At 38.5% G+C, this 24610-nt stretch overlaps 1 protein-coding gene across 1 annotated transcript; it reads right to left on the reverse strand.

Moving 5' to 3' along the window:
* Positions 1-13: 13 nt before the first annotated feature.
* LOC125382009 (multiple epidermal growth factor-like domains protein 10) lies at positions 14-3332 on the reverse strand. Its single transcript, XM_048399432.1, has 5 exons — positions 3275-3332; positions 2848-3072; positions 2258-2392; positions 873-1019; positions 14-21 (listed from the first exon to the last, which is right to left on the reverse strand). Exons 1-5 carry the CDS (start codon positions 3330-3332, stop codon positions 14-16), a joined length of 573 nt encoding a protein of 190 aa, XP_048255389.1.
* Between the last annotated feature and the right edge of the window lie 21278 nt (positions 3333-24610).

Raw genomic sequence — 24610 nt, forward strand, 5'->3', positions numbered from 1 at the left:
CCAGATTCAAACATTACCTCCCTGAGAACAAGAAGACACATTTGGAAAATGCCGGTTAGAAATAAAACCCAAAGACATGAAAGCGTCCTGTGCATGACGATACACGTGAGCAGAAAGAGAATTCCACAGGCTGTAATAATGGGATTCCCAACATTCAGCACTAATAAAAGAAGTCAACTTCGGTGGGCGTGACTTAATGTTTTACATTCATTGGGAAATGAATGCAATAACACATGACAAATTCAGCTATTCAGAATGCATGAATTACAATGAACACGACGACTTTTATTACTCATGAATAACGTGATTCAAGGGGTAAGATGTGAGTAAAAATGAAAGCTTGGACTATCAATAAATGTGTCATGAGTTTACATTCGATCATATTATATCCACAAAGAATATTTCCTTTCCACACAGCTCTCACCTGTCATGCAATCAACATCTTTCCATCCCGGACTGCAGCCTCCTTTACACCATCCAGTCACGTGATCACATACAGATTGGGGCGTGTCTCTACAATGTCTGACTGAGCAGCTTCTTGTGCAGTTCTCTCCATACGTATCGACGCATTCTTTAAAGAAACATATGTTGTGTCTGCATTCCTAATATGTTTGTGCTGGGTTTATTCAAATTATTGAATCGGGCGGTCGGGTAGCCTAGTGGTTAAAGCGTTCGCTCGTCACGCCAAAGATCCAGGTTCGACTCCCGACATGGGTACAATGTGTGAAGCCCATTGTTGGTGTCCCCCGCCGTGATATTGCTGGAATATTCGTCGTAAAACCATACCCACTCAAATTATTGAAGCTATTTTACAGAATACAGCTGTTTAAAATGCTGGTCTACATACACAACATACACCCGTGTATCCTTACCCTGTGTGCAGTCCGGTGTTTGGTAGCCTGCCAGACATCCATCTGAACATTCACCAGTTGCATGGTTACAGCTGGAGGTGTTGTCCTTACACATTCTGTCTGTGCATCGCTTTGAGCAGCGTCGTCCGTATTCTCCCATTGGACATGCTGAAACAGCAGATACAGAGACTATTGATTTAATTTCATGAATCAATTAAATTGTGTAAAATACGTTCATAAAAGTTGAAATTCAACTAATGTTGAAAATTACAGTAAGGAAGTTATCCAAATCCAAAGAAATGTTTGTGAATGTAAAGTACCAAGAATTTGAAAGACTATGAAAGAAAACCAGTAGCATGTATACTATCAATATGTATATATTTCATTAGAGTTGTGTTTTAACATAATGTGTAAATCTGCTTATGTTATCCAAACAAAATCTTTACGACTGACTGAGACGTCAAACGTTGAATAACGTTGGAGGTAATCCGCTGCTGTTCCCCAAGGAGACATTGTTCCAATTCTTGACGGTTGACATGAGCCATTGGTCGTCTTTGGATCTATCGGTCAAGGTGATCCCATAATTGTTCGATGGGGTAACATCAGGAGAACGTGCCAGCCAGGGTTAAAAGTGAATGTTCGCGTTGTTCAGAAAGTTTTGTGTTAGCCTTGTGGTATGCGGGCTTGCATTTTCTTGCTGAAGACAATACGATGTGGCTGTTGCTGAAGGAATATCCAAACTTCATCCCCATATCTCTGGGCATTCAAGTTACACTGATGATAACGAGCCTCGTTTTGACATCACCTCAGATACATTCCCAGACCATGATGCTAATGCTTCCAAATGGCTGAAAGCTCGCTGCTGACCATAATTTCTGTACACGCAATATTTACTCTCAATGTAGAACATGACGCATCCCCAGTCTAGCACTTGCCAAAATCGAACTCGCCTGGCCCATGAAAACCTGTCACATCGGTGTTGACGTATGTCAACATGTTCTGATACCACGTTTTCTTCATCTCCTATATACTGTCTGTCGACGGACACTGTTTCCCAGTGTCATCAGTGTAGTTACCGCTGCTGTAATGAAGGGATTTGGGCGATGAATGGTCCGAGTGTGACGGTCTTCAGTGGGCGTGGTCTGCCGCTTCTTCTCCTGTCTGATGTCTGTCCTGTCTGTTGTAAACTGTTTTCAGTTTTTCCTGTTTTGTTTTGTTTTGTAACTGAAAACATTTTATTGTATTTGTGCGACATATTAATGTCTTAATTTATATTGAACTGGAAAACATCTGAGATGGTATACCTTCATTTTAGCGAATAGTTCAGTTCAATTTTATGTATTTCTATTCTACTTAACGGTGTTTATTCATGTTTTCGCCTCAGGTAGATTCTTTGTTTAACTCACTGTTGTTGCAACTGCTGCCCCCCCAGCCTGACACACAGATTCCACTGGGACAGATGCCTCTGACGTAGTTGCACACCTCACCGTCACAGTGGCAGTAGTTGTCACAGTCAGCGCCGAAAGTACCACCACTGCACACTGTCAAATGGATGTTTGATTCTTACACCACAGTACATTGAGTTTTACATGTATTTTATGGGTTTATATGACCACGAAAACGAAGACACCTATGTATAGATAATTAAACATGATGAGGACAAACTGAACCTATTTCACGCACAGATGTTCTTATCTTAACATAAAGTTACATATTTGATTGAAAACATGTGGCACTGGTAAAGCGAGGTGCAGCATAGATCATGGTTGACGGATACTTTTTTTCGAAAACATGCATGAAGGGACAAATTACAAAACGATAAATTTGCAGCAAAGTTCATTAACAACACTTTATATTTCTTGTTGAGTTAATGTATGTGTGGTCATGATGTTTGCTTTCCTTAAGTCGCTGCTTTTAATTACTGTCAAATCATTGCATCCGAGCTTAGAGCACCCACAGTGCTATTACGAAATATGACACATTAGTGTTAGCTTACCATCAACTTCTACCTCACAAAAGTCAAGTATAGGCTGACTGTCGCCATCAATTGTCACTGTTGTGTAAAGTAAAATGTAGCGCCCCATACTAGAGCAAGGTGCCCGTGTGACGTCAGCAATGCCACTTCCATCGCTTCCTCCTGTCACGTTGTAGCAGTTGTCACCACTGGGTACATCAGTGGAGTTCGTTACGTACATCTGGATACCATTCCTTCTTGGTTTGTCTGGAATAATTGCTTCAATATAGTCACATGAGGGCTATCGCATAGATAGCCACATGAACATATTCAACACTGTCCTGAAGAGAAAAGTATGTTTATTTAACCAAATTGATGCATGTTGTATAAACATTAAACAGCCAACAATAGATTCTCACAAACTAACAATTAACCAAGCATTATCGATTGCAGCTGACAATAAACTCACAGTCAGTTCTGAAGTAGATGATGACCTCACGTATCAGCACTGTGTCATTGAGATCCATATGCCACCAGTTGGGGTTGCTTGGCGCTGTTTCTATACAGATAAGATACCCGCTTGCAGTGTTTCCGTCCGTGGCATGGGATGACGGGTAATTGCCATCTCCACTGGATGATGTAGCTTTCTTCCTCGCAACATTATCTGGAAAATGCATGAACAAGATACTTCTTTCAATTTATTCGATTTGTTTGTGTTCGATATCTGCAGTCAGCAGTGTTCAGCAGAATCTGGTCTCTTTTATTTCCTTACATTAAGACTTCTGCCCATTAACAAGACTTACAAACATCACACATATCTGCACATCCTATAATACAAAAACCCGACTTGTTATGGGGGGATTGCTGGACTTGTCACATTTGGGGACTGACCATTTTACATTCCTGGGGTTTGATTTCTTTTGCCAGAAACAGGATTTTTCTTTTTCTGTGATTTCACATCCATCATTTTCAGCAACGTTTCGAGTTAGAAACATGAGCGCCAAGGCATAAAATAAGACGAAGGCAACACCTGAAATATATTACAGAAAACGCAACAATGTCACAACGCGAGAATGCGACAATTCATGAAACGTTTTTTACGCATTGAGGCGACATTGCGACGATACATTCTGTGACCTCAAATATTAATGTTATATTGCCCCCTTTGGTAAAAACCAAACATATAATTTTGTCATGTTCCTCTTGCTTTAATAAGATCGACAAGAGACATTCTCACCACCACCACTTTGTAGCAGGCCGCACGTCTGTATCTGTGTTACTCTGGTTTTCTGTATTTCTTCTGACATTTATGAATGGCGTGAATCCATGTACATACTTTAACCAAACATAATTATACTAGTATCCAATAGTTCAGGATGATCAGTGGTGTAAGATGGCAGTGTATTTTATTGTTAAACAATGATTGTAGCTGAAGTAACATTGTTTCTGTTGAGTTCGGTTAAAGCTTATTGCATTTTATTTGAAGAATGATTTTTGTCAGGAATGTGGTACTGTTAAATGTAAGCAGTTTTGAGGAAGAGTCTATATTTAGATGCTGTAGTGATTTGTAAACTTTCTTCATACCGTGGATTGAGATAAAGCGTTATAAAAACAGATGGAATATTCTATTATGTGAGGGCTCCATTACTTTTTGGAAATGGATAGTTGATTTGGTTCTCTGACGCTGTTGCACGTGCTCCGTCACGAGCTGATCTTTACAATGAATGCTTCTGATTCTTTTGAATGGTTTGTCAAAATTGTAAGAGCAGAGATGTGTTTTAAGTACTGGAATACATTCGTAACTCTCCATTCCTTTAGAAAAATGGGCCTCTGCTCAATTATTTTTAAGGACTGCAGATTTACTCGGACATTACCCTCTACGGAATGTGGTACTATTTAATGTAAGCAGTTTTGAGGAATTTATAACTATATTTAGATGACAAGATTTAGATGACAAGTTATATTTAGATGCTAATGTGATGTGTAAAACTTCCGGAATACCGCAGACACAGATAGAAACCTGTAGAATATTCTGTGGTGGCACTGTGTAGAAATTGCCAGAAGCTATTATGACTGTATATAGGGGAAAAGAGCGTGCCTCTTGTATCTCTCACACATTTCATTACATCAAGACCAGTTTTCTTGTGAACATCACTCATCACCCCGGATTCCCAGCCTAGGCTCATCTCGGAAGATTGACCACTGTCGCCGCTTGGTGAATATACTATTATTTTTTGCTCTCACCGCGGTATTTTTGTATTTGATACTGACCACTGCCATCATATCATATATTGTCATTCAGTATTGTACAACTTCTAGTGTGTACTGTCATTTTAATTGCTTTGCAATAATTTGTATCGATTTGTAAACCTAGTGAATTTTGTTATACATTTGTTGATTGTATACCACTTGTTGGATGTTGGTTGGTTTCACACTAAAGTAACAATGGGTATTTGCTTTAACTCAATACCAAGTGATTGCAAGGGCATACAGGGCTTCTGATTGAAAAAGACAAGGTCTTTCCAGTTTTTATCCAATCAAAATGGTAGTACTTGATTCAAGAACCGAAAAAGGGTACATTGATGACACAAGGGTTAGATTTTGAATACATTCTGTGACTGCCTAATTAAAAGTAGGGGTGTTGTTGATGTAAGTGACCCGTTAGCGATATGACTGCTGAATTAGTGTTGGGTTATGACATCTGAATCAGTTGTTGAAAACCGAGAAATATATTTGCGATTTGACACCATTGTATATGAACAAGGCTTCCAGTGGCATTATGATGTCAGTAGTTGTGCTGCTGTAGTTACATACGTTTCTGACATGTCGGACCAGACCATCCTGGGTGACAGGCTGGCGGACTGCAGTCGGAAGTAGAATCACACTTGTCTTGGTCACAGTTACATCTGTAGCCGCACTGGTATCCGTATGTACCGTTAGGACAGCTGCCTGTAACAGAAGTATTATATCAGAGATAGACAGTGACACTAGTAGCCGTATGTACCGTTAGGACAGCTGCCTGTAACAGAAGTATTATATCAGAGATAGACAGTGACACTAGTAGCTGTATGTACCGTTAGGACAGCTGCCTGTAACAGAAGTGTTATATGAGAGATAGACAGTGACACTGGTAGCCGTATGTACCGTTAGGGCAGCTACATGTAACAGAAGTATAATATCAGAGACTGACAGTGACACCGTATGCACCATCAGGACAGCTGCCTTTAACAGAAGTATTATATCAGAGATAGGCAGTGACACCGTATGCACCATCAGGACAGCTGCCTGTAACAGAAGTATTACGTCAGAGATAGACAGTGACACTAGAAGCCGTTTGTACCATCAGGCCAGCTGCCTGTAACGTAATTATTATATGTAATATGTACCATCAGAAACAAATCGAAAAAATGTTTTACATGGATATTCTTTTGTGAAAAGATTATTATGCTTCAGACTCTTCAATTCAACAATCATTGGCTAGAAAATAAATAATTGATGTATCTTCCAAAGCAACAAAAATATTTATTCTGGTTCTTGTAGCTGTAGATGAAACAGTATCTGATCTACATGCTGAATCCCAGGCCCCTTAATAGTGTGATAATGATCGCAGGAGAGGTATCCAACATAGAAATAAATTAAAGAAATCAAAACCGATCCCACATCGAGATATATGAAGTGTGAGGTGAATGGATAAAAAACAAATTCATTATGAACTGTACTAGTATCAAAAGGACTTTTTCTACCGTAAATAGATGTGCATATTGTGCAATAGTGTGATCATGCGTCAGTGTATGGTGTCTACTGCCTTACAAATACTCGTTAATGTTAGCAGTTGTATCATCAATATTATTAACTGGTCAGAATGAGGAGGAAGGGTTATCCCCCTTGGCGTGATAGTAATTAATAAAACCAATCAGTGACCACTTTATAATTATAGCCTCGACAGCCAGTTGCCTCAAGAGTATTTTCTGACCAGAAATATTCTTTGTTCCGCAACAAATTTGGGGCAGAACATAACCCCAGAGTGTTTTTCAAACATTAGAGTAATAATATATAAGAGAAACCGAAATGTTGGGCTGATCAATGTCCAAGAAGCATGCAAAATACAACAAGTCCGCCAAAATCTCAACATTGATTCCTTCCAGGAAGTGAACGTCTTTTTTGTCATAGCGTTTTTTTCAAGTAAAAACACTGGATCGCACCAGGAAGTCAAACCTCTAATTCCTACTGAGAAGTGACACCACTTAATCCTACCAGGAAGTGACAAAAGTAAATCCTAAAAAGAAGTGACAGCACTGAATCCAGCCATGAAGTGACAACACTCATTCCTACCAGGAAGTGTCAACACTGGATCCCACCAGGAACTCACACCCCTTAATCCTACCAGGAAGTGACAAAACTGAATCCTACAAAGAAGTGATAGCACTGAATCCATCCAGTAAGTCAGTGAATCGACACTGAATCCAACCAGGAGATGACAGTGCTAAATTCTACAAGGGAGTGGCAATTCTTAATTCTACAAGGAAGTGACAAAACTGAATCCTATGAGAAAGTGAAGATTCTTAATCCAATCTGGAAGTGACAGCACTGAATTCTACAAGGAAGTGACAATTCTTACAAGGAAGTGACAAAGTTAAATCCTACTAGGAAATGGCAATACTGAATCCCACAAAGACATGTCAGCACTGATTTCAACCAGGAAGTGACAACACTGAAACACTGAATCCTGAAATACATCGCTTTAAATCAGAACTTAAGATTACTTGTTGCTGAAATATGGTTTAAAATTGTGCTTGGCTGTTACATTTTAATTTATCTTCTATCATCAGGGCCCATAGTGGCTTAAACAGTATGGGATGTTATCGTCATGTTACCGTCATGTTTTCTCTTGTCTCTTTCCTTTCCACATGCAAGAATATGTGTATTTCACAAAGCTATCTAAACCAATGTTTGCTCGAAGCTCAACTTCTACCTATGCTTGACCATAGCCATACCAGATATTATATATACTCTTCAAAAAAGAAATGCAATGCGGATATTTTGGGCTATAACAGCAAAATAAGTGGACCAAGAGGTGCACAATGAAGAGGTTTAATGTGTTATAGTTTCAGTGTCAAAATTCTCGGATCAAAATGAACACAACAAGGACATGCAAACCATTATTTCGGAGACACGGCATTAACAAAAGGGGCAAGGAGCTGCACGCACTGCACGTGCAGCAGAACTATGAACGGTATTAAAGTGCAAGGTTTTTGATTGCCTGGCATCTGCGTCAACCGAACAGTGACAGTTCAACAACATGCCAAGATTAACAGAAGTGCAAAGAAACAGCGTCAAAGGCTGCTTGCAGGCAGGGGCATCCCGATCAGCTGTAGCCAGGGTTTTCAATGTAGCGCCAAGGACCATCACAAGGCATGGGATCGGTTTCAACAGATCGCAACATTCGACTGCGCCACCTACGTGAAAGGACGACTATGGCCACTTCAACCACATCAACGAAATTCTCTTACCACACGTCCTCCCAACTGCAGCCGACGGCAACGGTGTATCCCAGCAGGAAACGCTCGACCATACAGCACGGATCGCAAGAGCCTGTCTACACAACAACAACGTTGATGTTCTCCCCTGGCCCTCCAGATCCCCGTATTTGAATAGAAGACCTGTGACCCGATTGAGGTTCCTCAAATAAATGTATTTTTCTACCTCACACAAATCTGGCTTTGCGTTTTGATTTGAAGAGTGAGGAGGTGACATCACTGAAACCTACCAGTAAGTGATAATACTGAATCCTACCAGGAAGTGACAATTCTAAATCCTACCAGGAAGTGACAAAACTGAATCCTACAAGGAAGTGACAACAATTCAACCTACTGATAAGTGACACCACTGAATCCAACCAGGAAGTGACAACATTGAATACAGCGAGCAGGTGACACCACTGAATCCTACCAGGAAGTGACAAAACTGAATCCTACCTGGAAGTGTCAATTCTAACTCCTACCAGGAAGTGAGAAAACTGAATCCTACCAGGAATTGACAATATTGAATCCTGCAAATATGTGAGAGCACTGAATCCAACCAGGAAATGACAACATTGAATACAACCAGGAACTGACAGCACTGAATCCTACCAGGAAGTGACAATTCTCGATCCTACCAGGAAGTGACAATTCTCGATCCTACCAGGAGGTGACATCACTGAAACCTACCAGTAAGTGACAATACTGAATCCTACCAGGAGGTGACAAAACTTAATCCTACCAGGAAGTGACAATTCTAAATCCTACCAGGAAGTGACAAAACTGAAACCTACTGATAAGTGACACCACTGAATCCTACCAAGACGTGACAGCACTGAATCCATCGAGGAATTGACAACATTGAATCCTGCAAAGACTTGTGCACTGAATCCAACCAGGAAGTGACAGCACTGAATCCTACCAGGAAGTGACAAAACCGAAAGTAGCATCAATGAATCCTGAGTTCAAAGACAGGACAGCAATACTACCAGGAATTGACAACATCGAATCCTTCAAATATGTGATAAAACTGAATCCAACCAGGAAGTGACAACATTGAATCCTATTAGGAAGTGACAAAACTGCATCTAACCAGGAAGTGACAAAACTTGATCCTACCAGGTAGTGACAATTCTAAATCCTACCAGGAAGTTACAACATTGAATACAACCAGGAGGTGAAACCACTGAATCCTACCAGGAGGTGACACCACTGAATCCTAACAGGAAGTGACAGTTCTGGATCCTACCAGGAGGTGACATCACTGAATCCTACCAGGTAGTGACAATTCTAAATCCTACCAGGAAGTGACAAAACTGAATCCTACAAGGAAGTGACAACAATTCAACCTACTGATCAGTGACACCACTGAATCCTACCAAGACGTGACAGCAGTGTATCCATCAAGGAATTGACAACATTGAATCCTGCAAAGACTTGTGCACTGAATCCAACCAGGAAGTGACAGCACTGAATCCTATCAGGAAGTGACAACTCTGAACCCTACCATTAAATGACAAAACCGAAAGTAGCATCAATGAATCCTGAATTCAAAGAAAGGACAGCACTGAATACTACCAGGGATTGACAACATCGAATCCTGCAAATATGTGATAAAACTGAATCCAACCAGGAAGTGACAACACTGAATCCAACCAGGAAGTGTTAACACTGAATCCAATCAGAAATTAGCATCAATGAATCCTAAATTCATAGCTTTAAATCACAGTTTAAGATTATTTATTGCTGAAATATGTTTTAAAATTGGCTATAACGTTTTACATTTAACTTCTATCATTAGGGCCCATAGCAGATTAAACAATATTGGATGTTACCGTCATGTTTTCGCTTGTCTCTTTCTTTTTTCACATGCAAGAATATGTGTATATCATAATGCTATGTAAACATAGGTTGTGCTCGAAGCTTAAACGCAGGTCAGCTTCTAACTTTGCTCCACCTGAGGTAAACACATAGCCATACTAGGTATTATGCTAATATTGATTATTGTCACTATATTGAACGCATGTTGACAACCCGGGTGACTAAGTGAATATTTACAAGTTGTAGATAAGAAGGCAGGAAATGAAGTTGGACTTTACCTGCTAGTCCTGAAATGAAACTTTAGTACTGTGGTACATACACTTGTGGGGTAGACGGGCCGTGTGGTGAGCACATACACAATTAACTGTCTGTAGAGGATATACTCACTATCAGAAACACTGCGTTATACCATTTACCGTTTGTATGTAAGACTCTTTTCATCACGTACTAATTTCCCATTTGTATTGTATATCAACTAGATGCAGTCAAGGAGCGAGGAGTTAAAGAGTGTATCAGTGTTATCAACTCTTGAATACATGTCCATTCCTCTGTTGATTCCAAAGCTCTATAAACACCCGTAAGAAGAGATACATATTGCAGGGACCAGCAAATGTACCACCGAATCCGTCTCGGAGATTAACCATAATCTTCAATACAATACAATACAATAAGAAGTTTAAGCTTCAGGTAAATCGATAATCTGATATCGTTTAATAACGGTCAAGTAGCCAATTCCCCTCCACTGATGTACCCATATGTACCACCAATAAAAGACCAGTTATACCGCATCGTCTGTTTCATATTAAGATCTATGCATAAACATTCAGAGGTACAGAAACCTATTCACAAGTGAGTGTAATTTTGATCATACAGAGAGTGGGTGATTTCTCGAAACGTGAACTATTACACACAACAATATTATATACATCACACTTTCACCGAGCATACAGAAGTCAAGGATTCAAGTTGCTATCGCAGGACAGCAACTTGTGTAACTCAAGTCTAACTCAAAAAACTAAGTTCCACCTACCTGAAGAATGCCAAAGAAGCGTGAGAAACACAGCCACAACCCCAAACTCCATGGTATTACAGTCCTACCAGGAAGTGAGTTTCTATAGTGCGTCAACTACTCAACTGGATCACACTGACATGCTGGCGTCGGCAGTACCTGTAACTCGCATGTCATAACCACACTGCATTGTATTATTGATCTCCGATAAGTTAACAACAGGTACGCTCCTTGACGAGCGACACACGCAATATAATATACTCAACAACAAAAGTTCCTGTGACACCAATATTTTAGTGTATTTTTTAAACAAGTAAAGTTTGGTTTTTAATATTGTAGTACATGTATGGAATCAAGTCATAAAAACGCAACTGCTACAGAAAAGCATGCATTCCATGCAAAAGTTGACTTTTATGCAAGCCCCATTCATTTCACTACCTAAGAATGGGTATAAAAACATGTGCGTTAACGGGATTCCATATGCATTGTTTAGCATCGTGCTGACAATAACCAGTCAGAAAAACAACAAAATTACGCAATTATTCAACATTGCAACACCTGTCCGAAAATAAGCGTCTGCGAGCCATTGGTATGCTTAAAGCAGGATCGAGTCAACGTGATATTGCAAGACAATTAAACGTCCACAGAAAAAAACATTTGGTGTTTATGGCAACGTTGGCAACAGACGGATGCAGTCAGAGACCATCCTCGGAGTGGCAGGCCACGCGTAACCAATAATCGACAAGACAACTGGATTCGAACAACACACCTACGAAATCGATTCCAGCCAGCAACAGTGACTGCAAGAAGCATCCTGGCCTTCGACGAATATCTTCACAAACCGTACGTCGCCGCCTCAGATATGCAGGGATTGTCGCCAGAAGACCCACCAGACGTCCTATTTTGACAGGAAACCAGAGTCAAGCACGTCTACAGTGGTGCAGACAGCGTCTACACTGGACGGCCATGCAGTGGGGACAGGTTCTATTCACTGACGAATCTCGTTTTCACCTCAGCCACAGCGATGGACGGATTCGAGTGTACCGACGTCGAGGTAAACGTTACATCAATCATTGTGTCATGGAAGAAAAGAGGTTCGGGGGCGGCAGCGTTAAGGTATGGGGTGGGATTACAGCAAGACAGAGGACCCGTTTGATAATGGTAGAGGGAAATCTCAATGGGCAGCGCTATCACGACGAGATCATCGGCCCTGTTGTTCTACCGTTTTGGCGTCATCATGGCCCAGGCATTACCTTTCAACATGACAACGCCCGGCCTCATATTGCTCGACTTGTTCAGGATTGTCTTCAACAAAACAACATGAATGTCATCCCCTGGCCGGCTCGCTCCCCTGATCTCTCACCAATCGAGGACAGGAGGGGGATGAGATGGATCGGCGCCTTCGACGTCAACCACGTGTTCCACAGACACTCCAGGAACTTCGAAACATGTTCCAGCAGATATGGACAGATATCCCAAAGGACGCCTGGTCCATTCCATGAGAGGAGGATGTGTCGCTTGCATCCCAGCCAGAGGTGGACACACGCGCTATTGATTTGTAAATTGACATTTTTGCATGTTCATGGTTTTTTTTTATGAAATCACGCATTTTCTGAAGTCATTATGGCAAACTAAACCATTTGAACACTTACAGGAGTCTTTTATCTCTTGCAAACCGAAATTGTTCCAGATTTGGTAAAAAACATAACTTTGCATTAAATCTTATTCGATGTCACACGAATTTTTGTTGTTCAGTATATATATCACTGTGTTGTCACACGGGCCACCTGTAATGGAAAATAGACTCTATACAAATCAGAAACATGTCAACTGACAGTCATATCACTCAGACAATCAGACTCAATGTTCTCATGTTGAAATAACAGTTAATCCTCATTGAGTACCATGCTGGTCTGGGACTTTGTATGGAGACCATCTATTTGGTCAACTACATCTGCAAAACCAGTTTTTATCAATTAAACTATGAGCCTAAATATTATATTACAAAAAACAGCTTGCAACAATGTATTTTCAACAGTCAAACGCATAATTACCTCTTTCAAGGATTTTCTGGGATAATCTATGTCCAACCATGTTGACGAGTGAATTTGTACACCAGGAAGTATATCGCTGTGTGCTACATAAACCTTGTGTAATAGTATTTGTTCAATGGACGCATTATCCACCAGACTATACAGGGCCATAGGCATAACATATGTCAAATGATGAATTGTGTGTCCGTCTCAATTGTGTCATCTGCATGGAGATGTAAAATGCAAGTAGGAGCTGACTCATATCCAACTATTGTGAATGTCAGTATGATATGCATGGCCATGTTGCACCAAGTTTCTTAACATCAGCATAAACCTGCCATTAGATGCCCATTTCTTTTTATTGTTTTCAAGCCATATGACCCATATTACATGCATGTATATCATACACATTTCGTTGTAAACTTACAATGACTACATGCTTTGGTATACAGAGGACATAAAAAGGAAACATGCGTTGTTTCACTTCTGGACATTTACAGTGCGAGTTTTCATCCCCTACAATACATTTACTTTTATGTACGTTTCAAACTCAAAATGTATGCCTTTCTGTAATTATGTTCATTACTATTTTCGACATGCGATTTAAACTGAAGTTCTGATTTCATGGTTGAATAAAACATAAGTGAACGTTTATCTGTGCGAAGTGAATGTCAGTTTTGTTTTGCACAATCAAGGATAGTTGTTACAAGACAAAGAATTCTTACAAACATGCCTGAAGCCGTATCATTTAGCCTTCAATGACAATGTTGCGGATGCCTATATGTGGGCATAGATAATTAGAAGCGACAAAACCCTCTCCATATTCATACAGATGATGATAGCGGATGATACCCATCACAGACACATGCAAATGCAAGGCAATTGTACATCTGAAAAAACACAGGAACATATGGTACAAGTCAAAAAAGGTAATTGCATCGAACATCATTTTTGTCACTGATGCGTCAAATTTGGAAATGTCCTCCACATGTCAACCATAAATAAACTTGAAAGCTCTACTGAGGCCTTGAATGTTAGAACAACTGGGCAAGAGTGTGACGATATTTGATCTTGGTAGAGAAAGACTGCTAGAGTGTATCTAAAAAAATGTAACATGTAAACAACAAAGGCTGGAGCGATTGCTATTCTTGTGGAGAATGTTTTGTCACTCTGAATCTTTCTTCATAGATCTACATTTGAAACAAATGAGGCGGTCTCACTAGTCTCCTAGTTCAGATGGGTCAATCAGAGGAAGGAAATTGGCTATTTGATGATTATTGAACGATATTAGATCAATATACCCAAAGATGCAGTTAAACTTCTGGGCAACTACTTTGTATTCACTTTGCCAATCCGAGCAGAACTTCCTATTCATATGCATAAAGAAACAGATCCGCAAGAAGGGGAGCTCAATTAGTTCCCATGGGGATGAATGCTTCTTGCCAAAATGCCTTACCCCAAATTTTACATAGATGTTTTCTATGAGGTAGTCACACATTGTTTCGCAGTAAACTTCAGACAGCATTTGCTTTCATTTTTGACAAATTTTCCCAAATAGATACGTAGCTTGACCTGTGGTCACCACGTTTTACAACCAAAGGCCCCAAAAGTTTGGCCGATTGTTTGGCAAATGCCTTGGCAGCATCAATAACCATTTTAAAGTTGTGATTCTAATTGGTAGGAGGATGCTCATGATATTTTGGTCCATATTTGAATATCTGACACAGGTTGCTATTGTCAACAATAGAGAATTCACCTGTGATTATATGACCTGCAGGTTGACAGGAGTATGATGGTTCTTTGCAGCCACACCATGAGCTACCAAGTTCACGTTCTTCAACATGTTCCATTAAATTGAACAACCTGCATAAAATGGTGTTCGTTTAGGAAAATATAATTGTTGGTGGTAAACACGTTACACAATATTTAATACCTATGAAATAATATTTTGTTTGTATCTGTCACACCCATCATATGCAACATCATTTGGCAAGCAATAACTTATATCTAAAACATATATAAAAAAATGTTCTAGCACAGTTTTTAGATTGTCCCTTTTTGTGTATTCCTTCAACTCACTACCATACATCAATATCGGTGCTATTTTTGTGTCAAATATTTGAAAGGTATTATTAACAGATATATTGTATTGATGGTATATAGTGCTTTACTTGCCCGTTCTGCAAGGGTATTACAAGCTGCAGTCCAACTTACCTGAGGAGTTATCATCAGACCCAGATATATATAGGAGCTTACAGTCTTAAAGGGGCATCATGATAAAACACGAATTTTATTTGTTAATGCGTAAACTGGTGACGTCATGTAAACACCCACATGACGTGGGCCGTTTGACAACAAGGACGTAAATTGTAATGGTAATCAATATCCATCAAACGATTCCAAGACGATTTCAACAAACACGTAGGTCTTTGGTTTCAAAACCTACCCGCCATATCGTCTTCACATCTTCATAAAATGATACCGTGGAATGTCCCCGATTTATCCAACACAGTCCAACACACAAATTATAGTTCTGAGCTAGTCTCTGGTGGAGAACGAAATACGTTTGTCGTGATGAATAAGAACAGTGTAATTGAACAAAACAAAACATAAAATGAGTCACGGCACCAATCGTTATCCTGTGGTGTGGGGTATATCTGCAGTTTATGAATAGCATTTCTCACAATATATATGGCAATGGTGATTTCAACAGTGTTTTTCTTCGTTGTGTTCGTCTGGCCTTCATCTGGATTCTGGAAGACAACGAGCGTGTAAAAAACCCTGGTAATGGTCAAACATATTTTCAAGTGATGAAAGTAGGGTTTTTTTGTCGTGTCCATGACATGTTTTCATCGCCCAGTGGCAAAGTCACACTTGTCCGAAAGCTCCTCATGCCGAAGTAACTCGATCCGTGAAACTCGGCCGGTGACCAAGATTCCCTGTTGATTGGTATGCCAGATGTCATTTGAATAAGGCCATCCATATGTTTTGTATGTGTTTCTCCCCTCAAGCCCCAACTAACTGAAGAACGGGCGGGCGAAATAAAATACATTACTTATCAAACAATGACTTTCAAAAAGTGTGTAAGTTATTTTAGGACATTTAAAAAAAAAGTTTAAACACATGGTTCTAGAATGTAGTCTATGAATTACTTTATGATGTAGATCGATTCGCTTTGTTTCGAAAACAACCGAAAAAAGAAAAAGTTGACCTGGTTCTTTTATGACGGTGCAATGGTAGATCTAGTGGTATTTCTTGTGTTAGATCGGTGCGCAAACACGAAAACTTTTTATTATTTCACGTCGGAATGGAGATAAAAATATCAAAATTCAGACAGCCTCACATAGATCTACTTCGAAAAGATGTTGAGATAAATATTTGTTCACATTAATTCTGTCATGTGCGTGGAAATGGATTTTAACATTATTTTCATCAAGCTTATCCAGGTCACTGGCTGCACAGATCATCCTCTCTTGTAAACTACTTCTGCATAAACACATGATTTGTCTCGAAGCTCAAAGCAACAATGTTTCTCTCAGATGCATATTTTCTCCATCCATGACGAGCATCTGTTCCTGGTCACATGATTTCAACAATGTGATCCACACGGTCTCATATCTACGGCGTCATCACAAGATTCCTTCCAAATATCAACCACGTGATCAGGGTGACGTCCTTGAGATGAATTAATAAATTAATTTGCATTTTTAGAAAAAAATATTATTTTAAAAAACATCCGGAGCGGTCGGGTAGCCTAGTGGTTAAAGCGTTCGCTCGTCACGCCGAAGACCCGGGTTCGATTCCCGACATTGGTGAGATTTGTGAAGCCCATTTCTGGTGTCCTCCGCCGTGATATTGCTGGAATATTGCTAAAAGCGGCGTAAAACCTCACTCACTCACTAAAAAACATTCAGTACATGGTATTTTTATACTGCAGGGCGGATTTCTTTTATTATTTTCTTAAACTTTTTGTTTTCCCCCTTTGCAATCTCCTAGCAACTACGCCCCATGAGTGCATCAAAGTTGATTGTAGCTCACAATTGTCAAGAACTTTACAAGTTCGCTCGTCTTCAATATGAGCAACAAAACGTTTTCATGTGACGCTTGATTTGACGGAGAGTTGTTCGAGATGATGAGGGAGCCTTTGATCATTTCGATTTTGACATTGGTGACTATCGTGGAGAAAGTTCCAATTCAAATAGAGTGACATTCCGATCGTCAACTCGAATCGACAAGATGGCGCCTCTCTTCCCGCCCTTGCAAGTGCAACAGAAACTTTGACAAATTTCTGTGGCGATTCTTGGGATTGGTGAACCAGTATCACAGCGATATTTCATTGGGAACCAGATGAAGCCGAATATGTATGTTCACACTTCTTTTGTCAACCATACGTGACACAGGCAATCGCAGTTAGGGAATGGTGCGGCCACCATGCTGCAGAAACTCGTTGATTCGAAAACAGTGTGGGCCAAACTTCTGGACTGAGCTGAGCTAAATAAACAAAGTGTTTTGAGAGATCGTAGATACTCGGACTTGAAGAAACGGATATTAAACGTTGCAGCAGATGAAGGATCGGTGTGAACAAAACGGGAAAGGGATCCCAGATTTTATTTTAAAACTTGTGCGCGATGGGTATCCAAATTCCCCGAACAAAAAATACATGGGACAAGTGTGGATCTAATGATCAAACTCAGTTTTGTGGTTGAAAGGAAAGGAAATAAAATCCGTAATAAAAGTTATCTTGGAATATGTGTATTGAAGTTTTCGTTTATCGTAAGTACAGTATTATCTAGATAGGACTAATGTAGGTCAAAACATCAAGTATATTTCGTGAGGTATTTATTAGTTGCTTGTGTGCATTGTTATGTTGATACACGTGACATATTCATATATTGTAGTCAAGCTAAGAAATATTGGCGCAACTTCTGGTGCTTCAAAATTATGCCCCTTACTAAACACTAGTTGAAAAATCTGTGTAATAATTTAAGTTTCATAAATATATTCTGTGGTATAGATCTAACTGTTGAATCCAAATGACCAAAACTAAACAAATATTTGTAATTTTCGAATTAAATTGAAAGAATCTTGTCGTCAATTTTGTATTTATGTTTCGTTACTGTTACATTAACCGAAACTTTTGTTCTGCTGCTATTCTGCCGTAACAATATGCAAATAATACACTTTGACCACAAATGCATTGAATGTGTCGCATGTACACATGACCATGTGCTTTGCTATTTATAGCGCAACCTTAAATAACCTCCGCCCAATGTGTTTGATGCACGATCGATTCGATTTTTTATGATAAAACTACCGAAAATGTATTGACTTATATCTAGATATGGAGCCATTTGTGGTATCCAGGGTTTGTCATTCAAGTTGATACGAAGTTTGACGGTCAATGGTGATCTTGTTTGCGTACTGTTTTCAAAAGGCTTCTCTCGTCAGTTGTACCATTGTCTTAACACAGCATTTCACATTATGACATTTATAGCCTTAATCCATTTACCCTGGGCCGTGACTGTAATCACATCCATAAGCCCCATGTCCAGGGCAACGCTATTGTCTCTTTGTTGTCTATTGTTGTCCAAAAGTGTACATATATGTTTACATCTTTACTGTTAGTCAGTCTGTTATTCCGACAGCACCTGTATGTACAGCCGCGAGTAGGATACGCCTGCTTGCTGGACTTCACTTGTGGTAGTCGAGTTTGGACTCAACGTATTCTTCGTCTTCAATCTGAGCTAATTTCCCCGTCAACACATGCGCGTTGACAGTAATATCTTCTACCAGTATTAAATCATCTGCACAAAAGAAAGAAATCCTGTTGTATATTTCCTCTGATATGAACACACCATCATCTAGCCTCGAACCAACAAATTCCACAGATTCCTTAATAAAAACTGAAAGAAGTAAGTGACTGAGAGTACTTCCTTGTCGTACACCAACCAAGCACTTAAAATACTCAGATATTGTGTTTCCATTACCCGCAAAAACTGCAGACTTAACATGCCTATACATACTCTGAATAGCTCTGAAAATTTTACGGTTAATGCCATTGTTTAATAATAAAATCTACTCATTTTTATTCACCATATCAAGTGTTTCCTTAAAGCAAGCGCAGTAATTTTTACCTTTTTGTGGGTAATGTGTTTGTCAGCAGTGGAATGTTGTTGTTTTAACCCACCTTGGTATTCTCCAATACTATCTTTAGGGGCCAGTCTCTTATTTGGTATATGAGTAAGTATCTTACTCATGATGTTAAGTAATGAAATTCCACTTTATTTATTATGGTCTTTTGTGTTGCTTTTCTTGCGTATGGCGCCGAAGACCCGGGTTCGATTCCCGACATGGGTACAATGTGTGAAGCCCATTAACTTCAGAAAATTCGTTTTCATTCCATGTTAATACACATATGCTGTCCATAGTGTTCTGAGCGAAACTGTCTGTCTCTACATACAAAAGCAGCCCTCCCATCAATTTACATGTACAGGTTACCATGACTCTTTCAACACTAAAATCAATTGACAGCAAAACAGAATGTCTAAACTTTCAATAAAACACTGCTCGATATAAAACTATTGCTTCATATGTTGATATGCAGCCAACATGACCGTTTGTGAAAAAGTTAATTTGATCCCTTATTTATGTAATTTTTTACTTTTAACGAAAAGCATCGATATGTTTTAAAGCTCAGAAAAATCATGCTAAGATAAGCCCCTTAGCAGAGAGAAAGGACCATCAGTATGTCACAATTACCTGGTAGTATTCTTTACACATAACGCATGATAATGTGCCTTCAAAATGTAATTTTTTGTTTGTAATAGCGTTGTGGTCATTTTCAGAAAATGCGATGTTGTGTTTCCTATGGTTTCTTTTGACCGTAATTTTATTAATTGTCCAGTATATATGTTTGGAATTTATGTCATAGACCTATTACCATAACAAACCATAGCAGTTTCAAGCTGGTTATTCTCTTTCTTACCTACAATCAAATTTAGTGCAAGCGTCTCTAGACCAAACAACCTTCGATGTTTCTAACATATGTACCTCAATGGAAATGTATCCCTAGGCAACAGTAAAAAAGTGAGCTTTTCACGACACATCGAATTGTGTAAATAGCTCGTTATAACCATAAAAAGACTGACAGAATGAACTGGTGTGTCTGAACCTAGCTGGGCTACATTTCTTAGTTTCCTGATTTCATCGAGGGATATTAGATCTTATATTAGATAAAAGTTTCCTTTTCCTAACGTCTTCCGAGATTTGTTTTTGGATTAAATAATTGTGCAGAGTTTTGCTAATTCAGGTGAATCCTTAGACGTAAAGCCACAGTTTTTCTTTTTTAATGTTCCTATCAATACTTGGTCGGAATCCAGTGATGGAATTACCAGCTGATGCACTCACTTTGGTAAGCAGCGACATTACAATTCATGTTTTGGTTATACAAACATTAATGTTCAGAAAAAACACAACATTACAATCTCATAAACATCTTGGCGAGCAATCGGATCAGGCAAAAGAACCTTGGAAACAAAATTCTTTCCAGGGTTGAATTAATCATGATTATTTTACACAACCTAGATAATTTTCTTAATGTTCCTAATCTTGGGCTATTCAAAAGCACATTTGTCATCTATTCAAGTCATATTAAACGGTAATCTTTGTATGTTGCGCTTGAAAAGCATCAAATTTGAGATGTTTCATAGTTCAGCAAACATTAGGTGAGATATAGATTAATCACAATGCCAATTACGTCCCTCTTAGACGTCGTCAAAGCAATAAAACAAGACATGACGTCAAAAGGTATCAACTTTTCTGTAATTCCTTAAAAGCTGACACTTGGTTATGAGGACATAAATGACGTTTATCAATTTGGTGAAACCCGCTAACACCAGTATGGTGTTGATAAGCCAAGAAATATTATTAGGCCGAATCTGGGATTCAAACCTATGATCATAGGTTTTAGCACGCCTAAGGGACGTACCTCTGCACAGAGAACTGCAGCAGCTTAGACGCCTGGATCACCTGTGCGCTCCCTCTGCGGATATGGACGTGTAAACCCAATGCTTCGACTGTGTATTATCACGCCACTTACACAACCTCCAACACTTTAAATAAACATATAAATGCAATACTGTATAAAGAAGGATAGTTTCACCACCCATTATTGTGAATAAATAGGCAATATATGTGAGTGAGTGATAAATATATATTACCACTATCGTTCCATGTACTATCGAGCATGCTCTTTCTACCAAGATGTCGAAGAGTGTCATTGGACTCTTGCTCAGAAGTTGTTTCATAAAGGTTACAACATTCAAGGCCTCAGTAAAGCTTTCCAGAAGTTCCATGAAAGACATGTGGAGGACATTTCTAAATTTTACGCAACAATGACAACAATGATGTCCGATGCAATTCCCTATTTAAACTTGTACCAAATATTCCCGTGTTGTTTCAGGTGTAGAGTTAACTTGCCTTTGCACGTGTGTGTGTCGGTTGCCGGCGGTGAGGCAGGACAAGCTGACCTTTTCATGGACACCTGATAACACCTTAATAAACACATGATCATGATATAGTCCGAATCGTACAATCGACTCTGCTTTTTGCAGATATTTCTTATGAAAACAGAAAGGGATTTGTAGCGTTTATTTACATATGACAAATTGATTTAAAAATTCTTAACACACAATACCAAAATAAACTGTTCATGACGTTAATAAAGAAGTTTTAAAATGTTGGGATTGGTGGACTTATAATATCATCTAATGTACCATAATATGAAACACTAACCACATACAATAACCACATACACTATATATATTATGCATAGCTGGTTTCATTGCTTTTGGTGTTGAACCTTCAAAGTCTACGAAGATATTGTTTTACCTTGATAAAGGCCAGACACTGTGCGTCAATGTTAACGTAGTTCTCTTACAACCTTTTTAAACTTTAGTTTATTGATTGTGCAGACAACTCATACATATGTGAGGTTCAAATGTCACCTAGCTTGGGCATGTGCTTTTTTTTTGCTTTTTTGTTATTCAGTCATGTACCACAGGATACAGATACAGTCGAATAACAGTACAAATTCATGTAAAAAGGTAATTCTCAAAAGGATGTGGTACAGAGGAGGCATAAGGCATAATACACAGTATGGTACAGATGAAGGCATATATATGTATACAATTCAGAAGGTGCTGTATTTATGGTACATCAAATTATGTTGCAAGCATGAAGTGAATAAGTTATTTTACAAGTTGAGTAAACAAAGCCCATTTTCTGTTAAAGGCAGAGAAGTAATTATTTCTACGTGCAATATGATACTTCTTATTGCGTTCTTAAAAGCAACAAAGTCAACATTTTCATTCTTAATACACTGGACAAAGATAAATATTTTAGCAGCTACAATCAAATGGTTAATTGATACATCAGAGGTACCAAAAAGGAGCTCGTTGTCAGTTATATGAATTTTTCCATGCAAAATATGAGTCAAGTAAATACAGAAATCTGACAAAAAATTCTTAACAATATGACATTCAACATAAACATGAAAAACATTTTCTTTGTGAGTATGACACATACAACATTCATCGTTATCAATAAGTTTCATTCTTAATAACTCACGTTTAGTAAATATTACTTTATGAATAAATCTTAACTGGAAGTCCCTGAGTTTTGTGTCCCTTAACCCATGGCATGTCCTAGCTGATTTTCCCATTTCAAACAATATTAAGGGAGAGGGAGGGATCTCCCTATCAGTTTATTATAAAAAACTTTTGTTCCTTTAATAGAACGTGTAAGATCATAAATCCAAGGAGATACTGTGAGGTTAGAGGAGAAATGGAGATTTTTATCAATATTTTGTCTCCACTTTCTTGGAATATTAAAAAACTTACGGTTATAGTCGAGAAAAATTCCTTGAAGATCATAAAGTTGTTGTAAACGTGGGAAAGGGATCCATCCGTTTTCATCATACAAGTCTTTTATCGTAACTATACCTTTTTTAAACCAGTCATTAGAAATTAATACTGGATGTCTAAAGTAATGGTTTAACCATATGGGTTGGGAAGCAATTTCTGCATTTTTTAAGTCTTTAATGTCATATGAATGCATAAAGTCACTCCAGGCTATAAGGGTATCTTTCCAGAAAGGATTTACAATTTAACGATTCTTGTGCAAACTGCCACCTAAAGTGTAGATATGAGCTAGCTGAAAACTAGCAAGGTCATAATTAATGTTTTTTTCGCAATAACTTTTTGAACATGAAATTTCCAAAGATGATATAAATTTTGGTATATCAGTCATTTTCAATCCACCTTGACTATAATTCCTTTTTAGAAAATCCCTCTTAATCTTATCTCTTTTGCCACTCCAAATAAAGTTAAAAAGAATTCTATTCAGTTGATCAATAAAAGCTTCTGATGGATTTGGGAGAGCAGAAAAAATATGTACAAGGGTAGAGAGAATTAAAGTCTTAACAACTGTTATTTTACCCACCAAAGTCAAATTACGTTTTTTCCATTTGCTTATAATACCATAAATATTATCCAGGCGTTTTTTAGTGTTGATTACCCAACGGTCTTTTAAGTCAACAGTAAAACATATGCCCAAAACTTCAAAGTTGCCATCATGCCAATCTAGCTTTAAGTTAGGACAAAATCGGACTTTACCACCAGCCATACTGCCTATCCATATTGCTTTGGTTTTTTCAAAGTTCAATTTTAATCATGAGATTTTGTAAAAAGTTTCAAGTGTATCCATGGCTGATTTTTATGATCTTTCCGAGCCATCTAAAAAGAGTTGTGTGTCGTCAGCATATTGGCCCAATGTGTGTTCAATATCGTGTAGAAGTATACCTTTTATACCTTCATTATTACGAATCATGATACTGAGAATTTCAGCAACGAAAAGAAACAAATAGGGGGAAATTGGGTCACCCTGTCTGCAACCCCTTTCATTCATAAAAAATTCAGAGAGGTGGCCATTTTGGACAATACAAGAAGAGGCATTAGATATGAGTATATGTATATGTATCCATTTAATCATATTTGGCCCAAAGCCAAATTTTTCCAGAACGAGGAAAATAAAATCTTTATTCACGGTGTCGAACGCTTTCTCAAAATCAATGAGTATCAACTTACCTTTTTTGTCAAGTCTCTTAGTTTCAAAAATGATATCGTAAAGTAATCTAGTATTTTCACTTAAACATCTCCCAGGGATAAATCCGTATTGATTGCAATGAAATAATTTGTTTAAGGATTGCTTGATTCTATTAGTAATACAAGAGCTTAAAATTTTATATACAGCATTTAATAAAAGTAATGGGACGCCAATTGTTTAATCTTTTTCTATCTTTATTTGCTTTTGGAATGCAAGTAATCATGCTCCAGTTCATAGTAAAAGTCAAAGAGTTAGAATGA

Source organism: Haliotis rufescens, unplaced genomic scaffold (assembly GCF_023055435.1).
Source record: "Haliotis rufescens isolate VD_foot unplaced genomic scaffold, xgHalRufe1.0.p SCAF_2, whole genome shotgun sequence".
NCBI classification, from domain to species: Eukaryota; Metazoa; Mollusca; class Gastropoda; order Lepetellida; family Haliotidae; genus Haliotis; species Haliotis rufescens.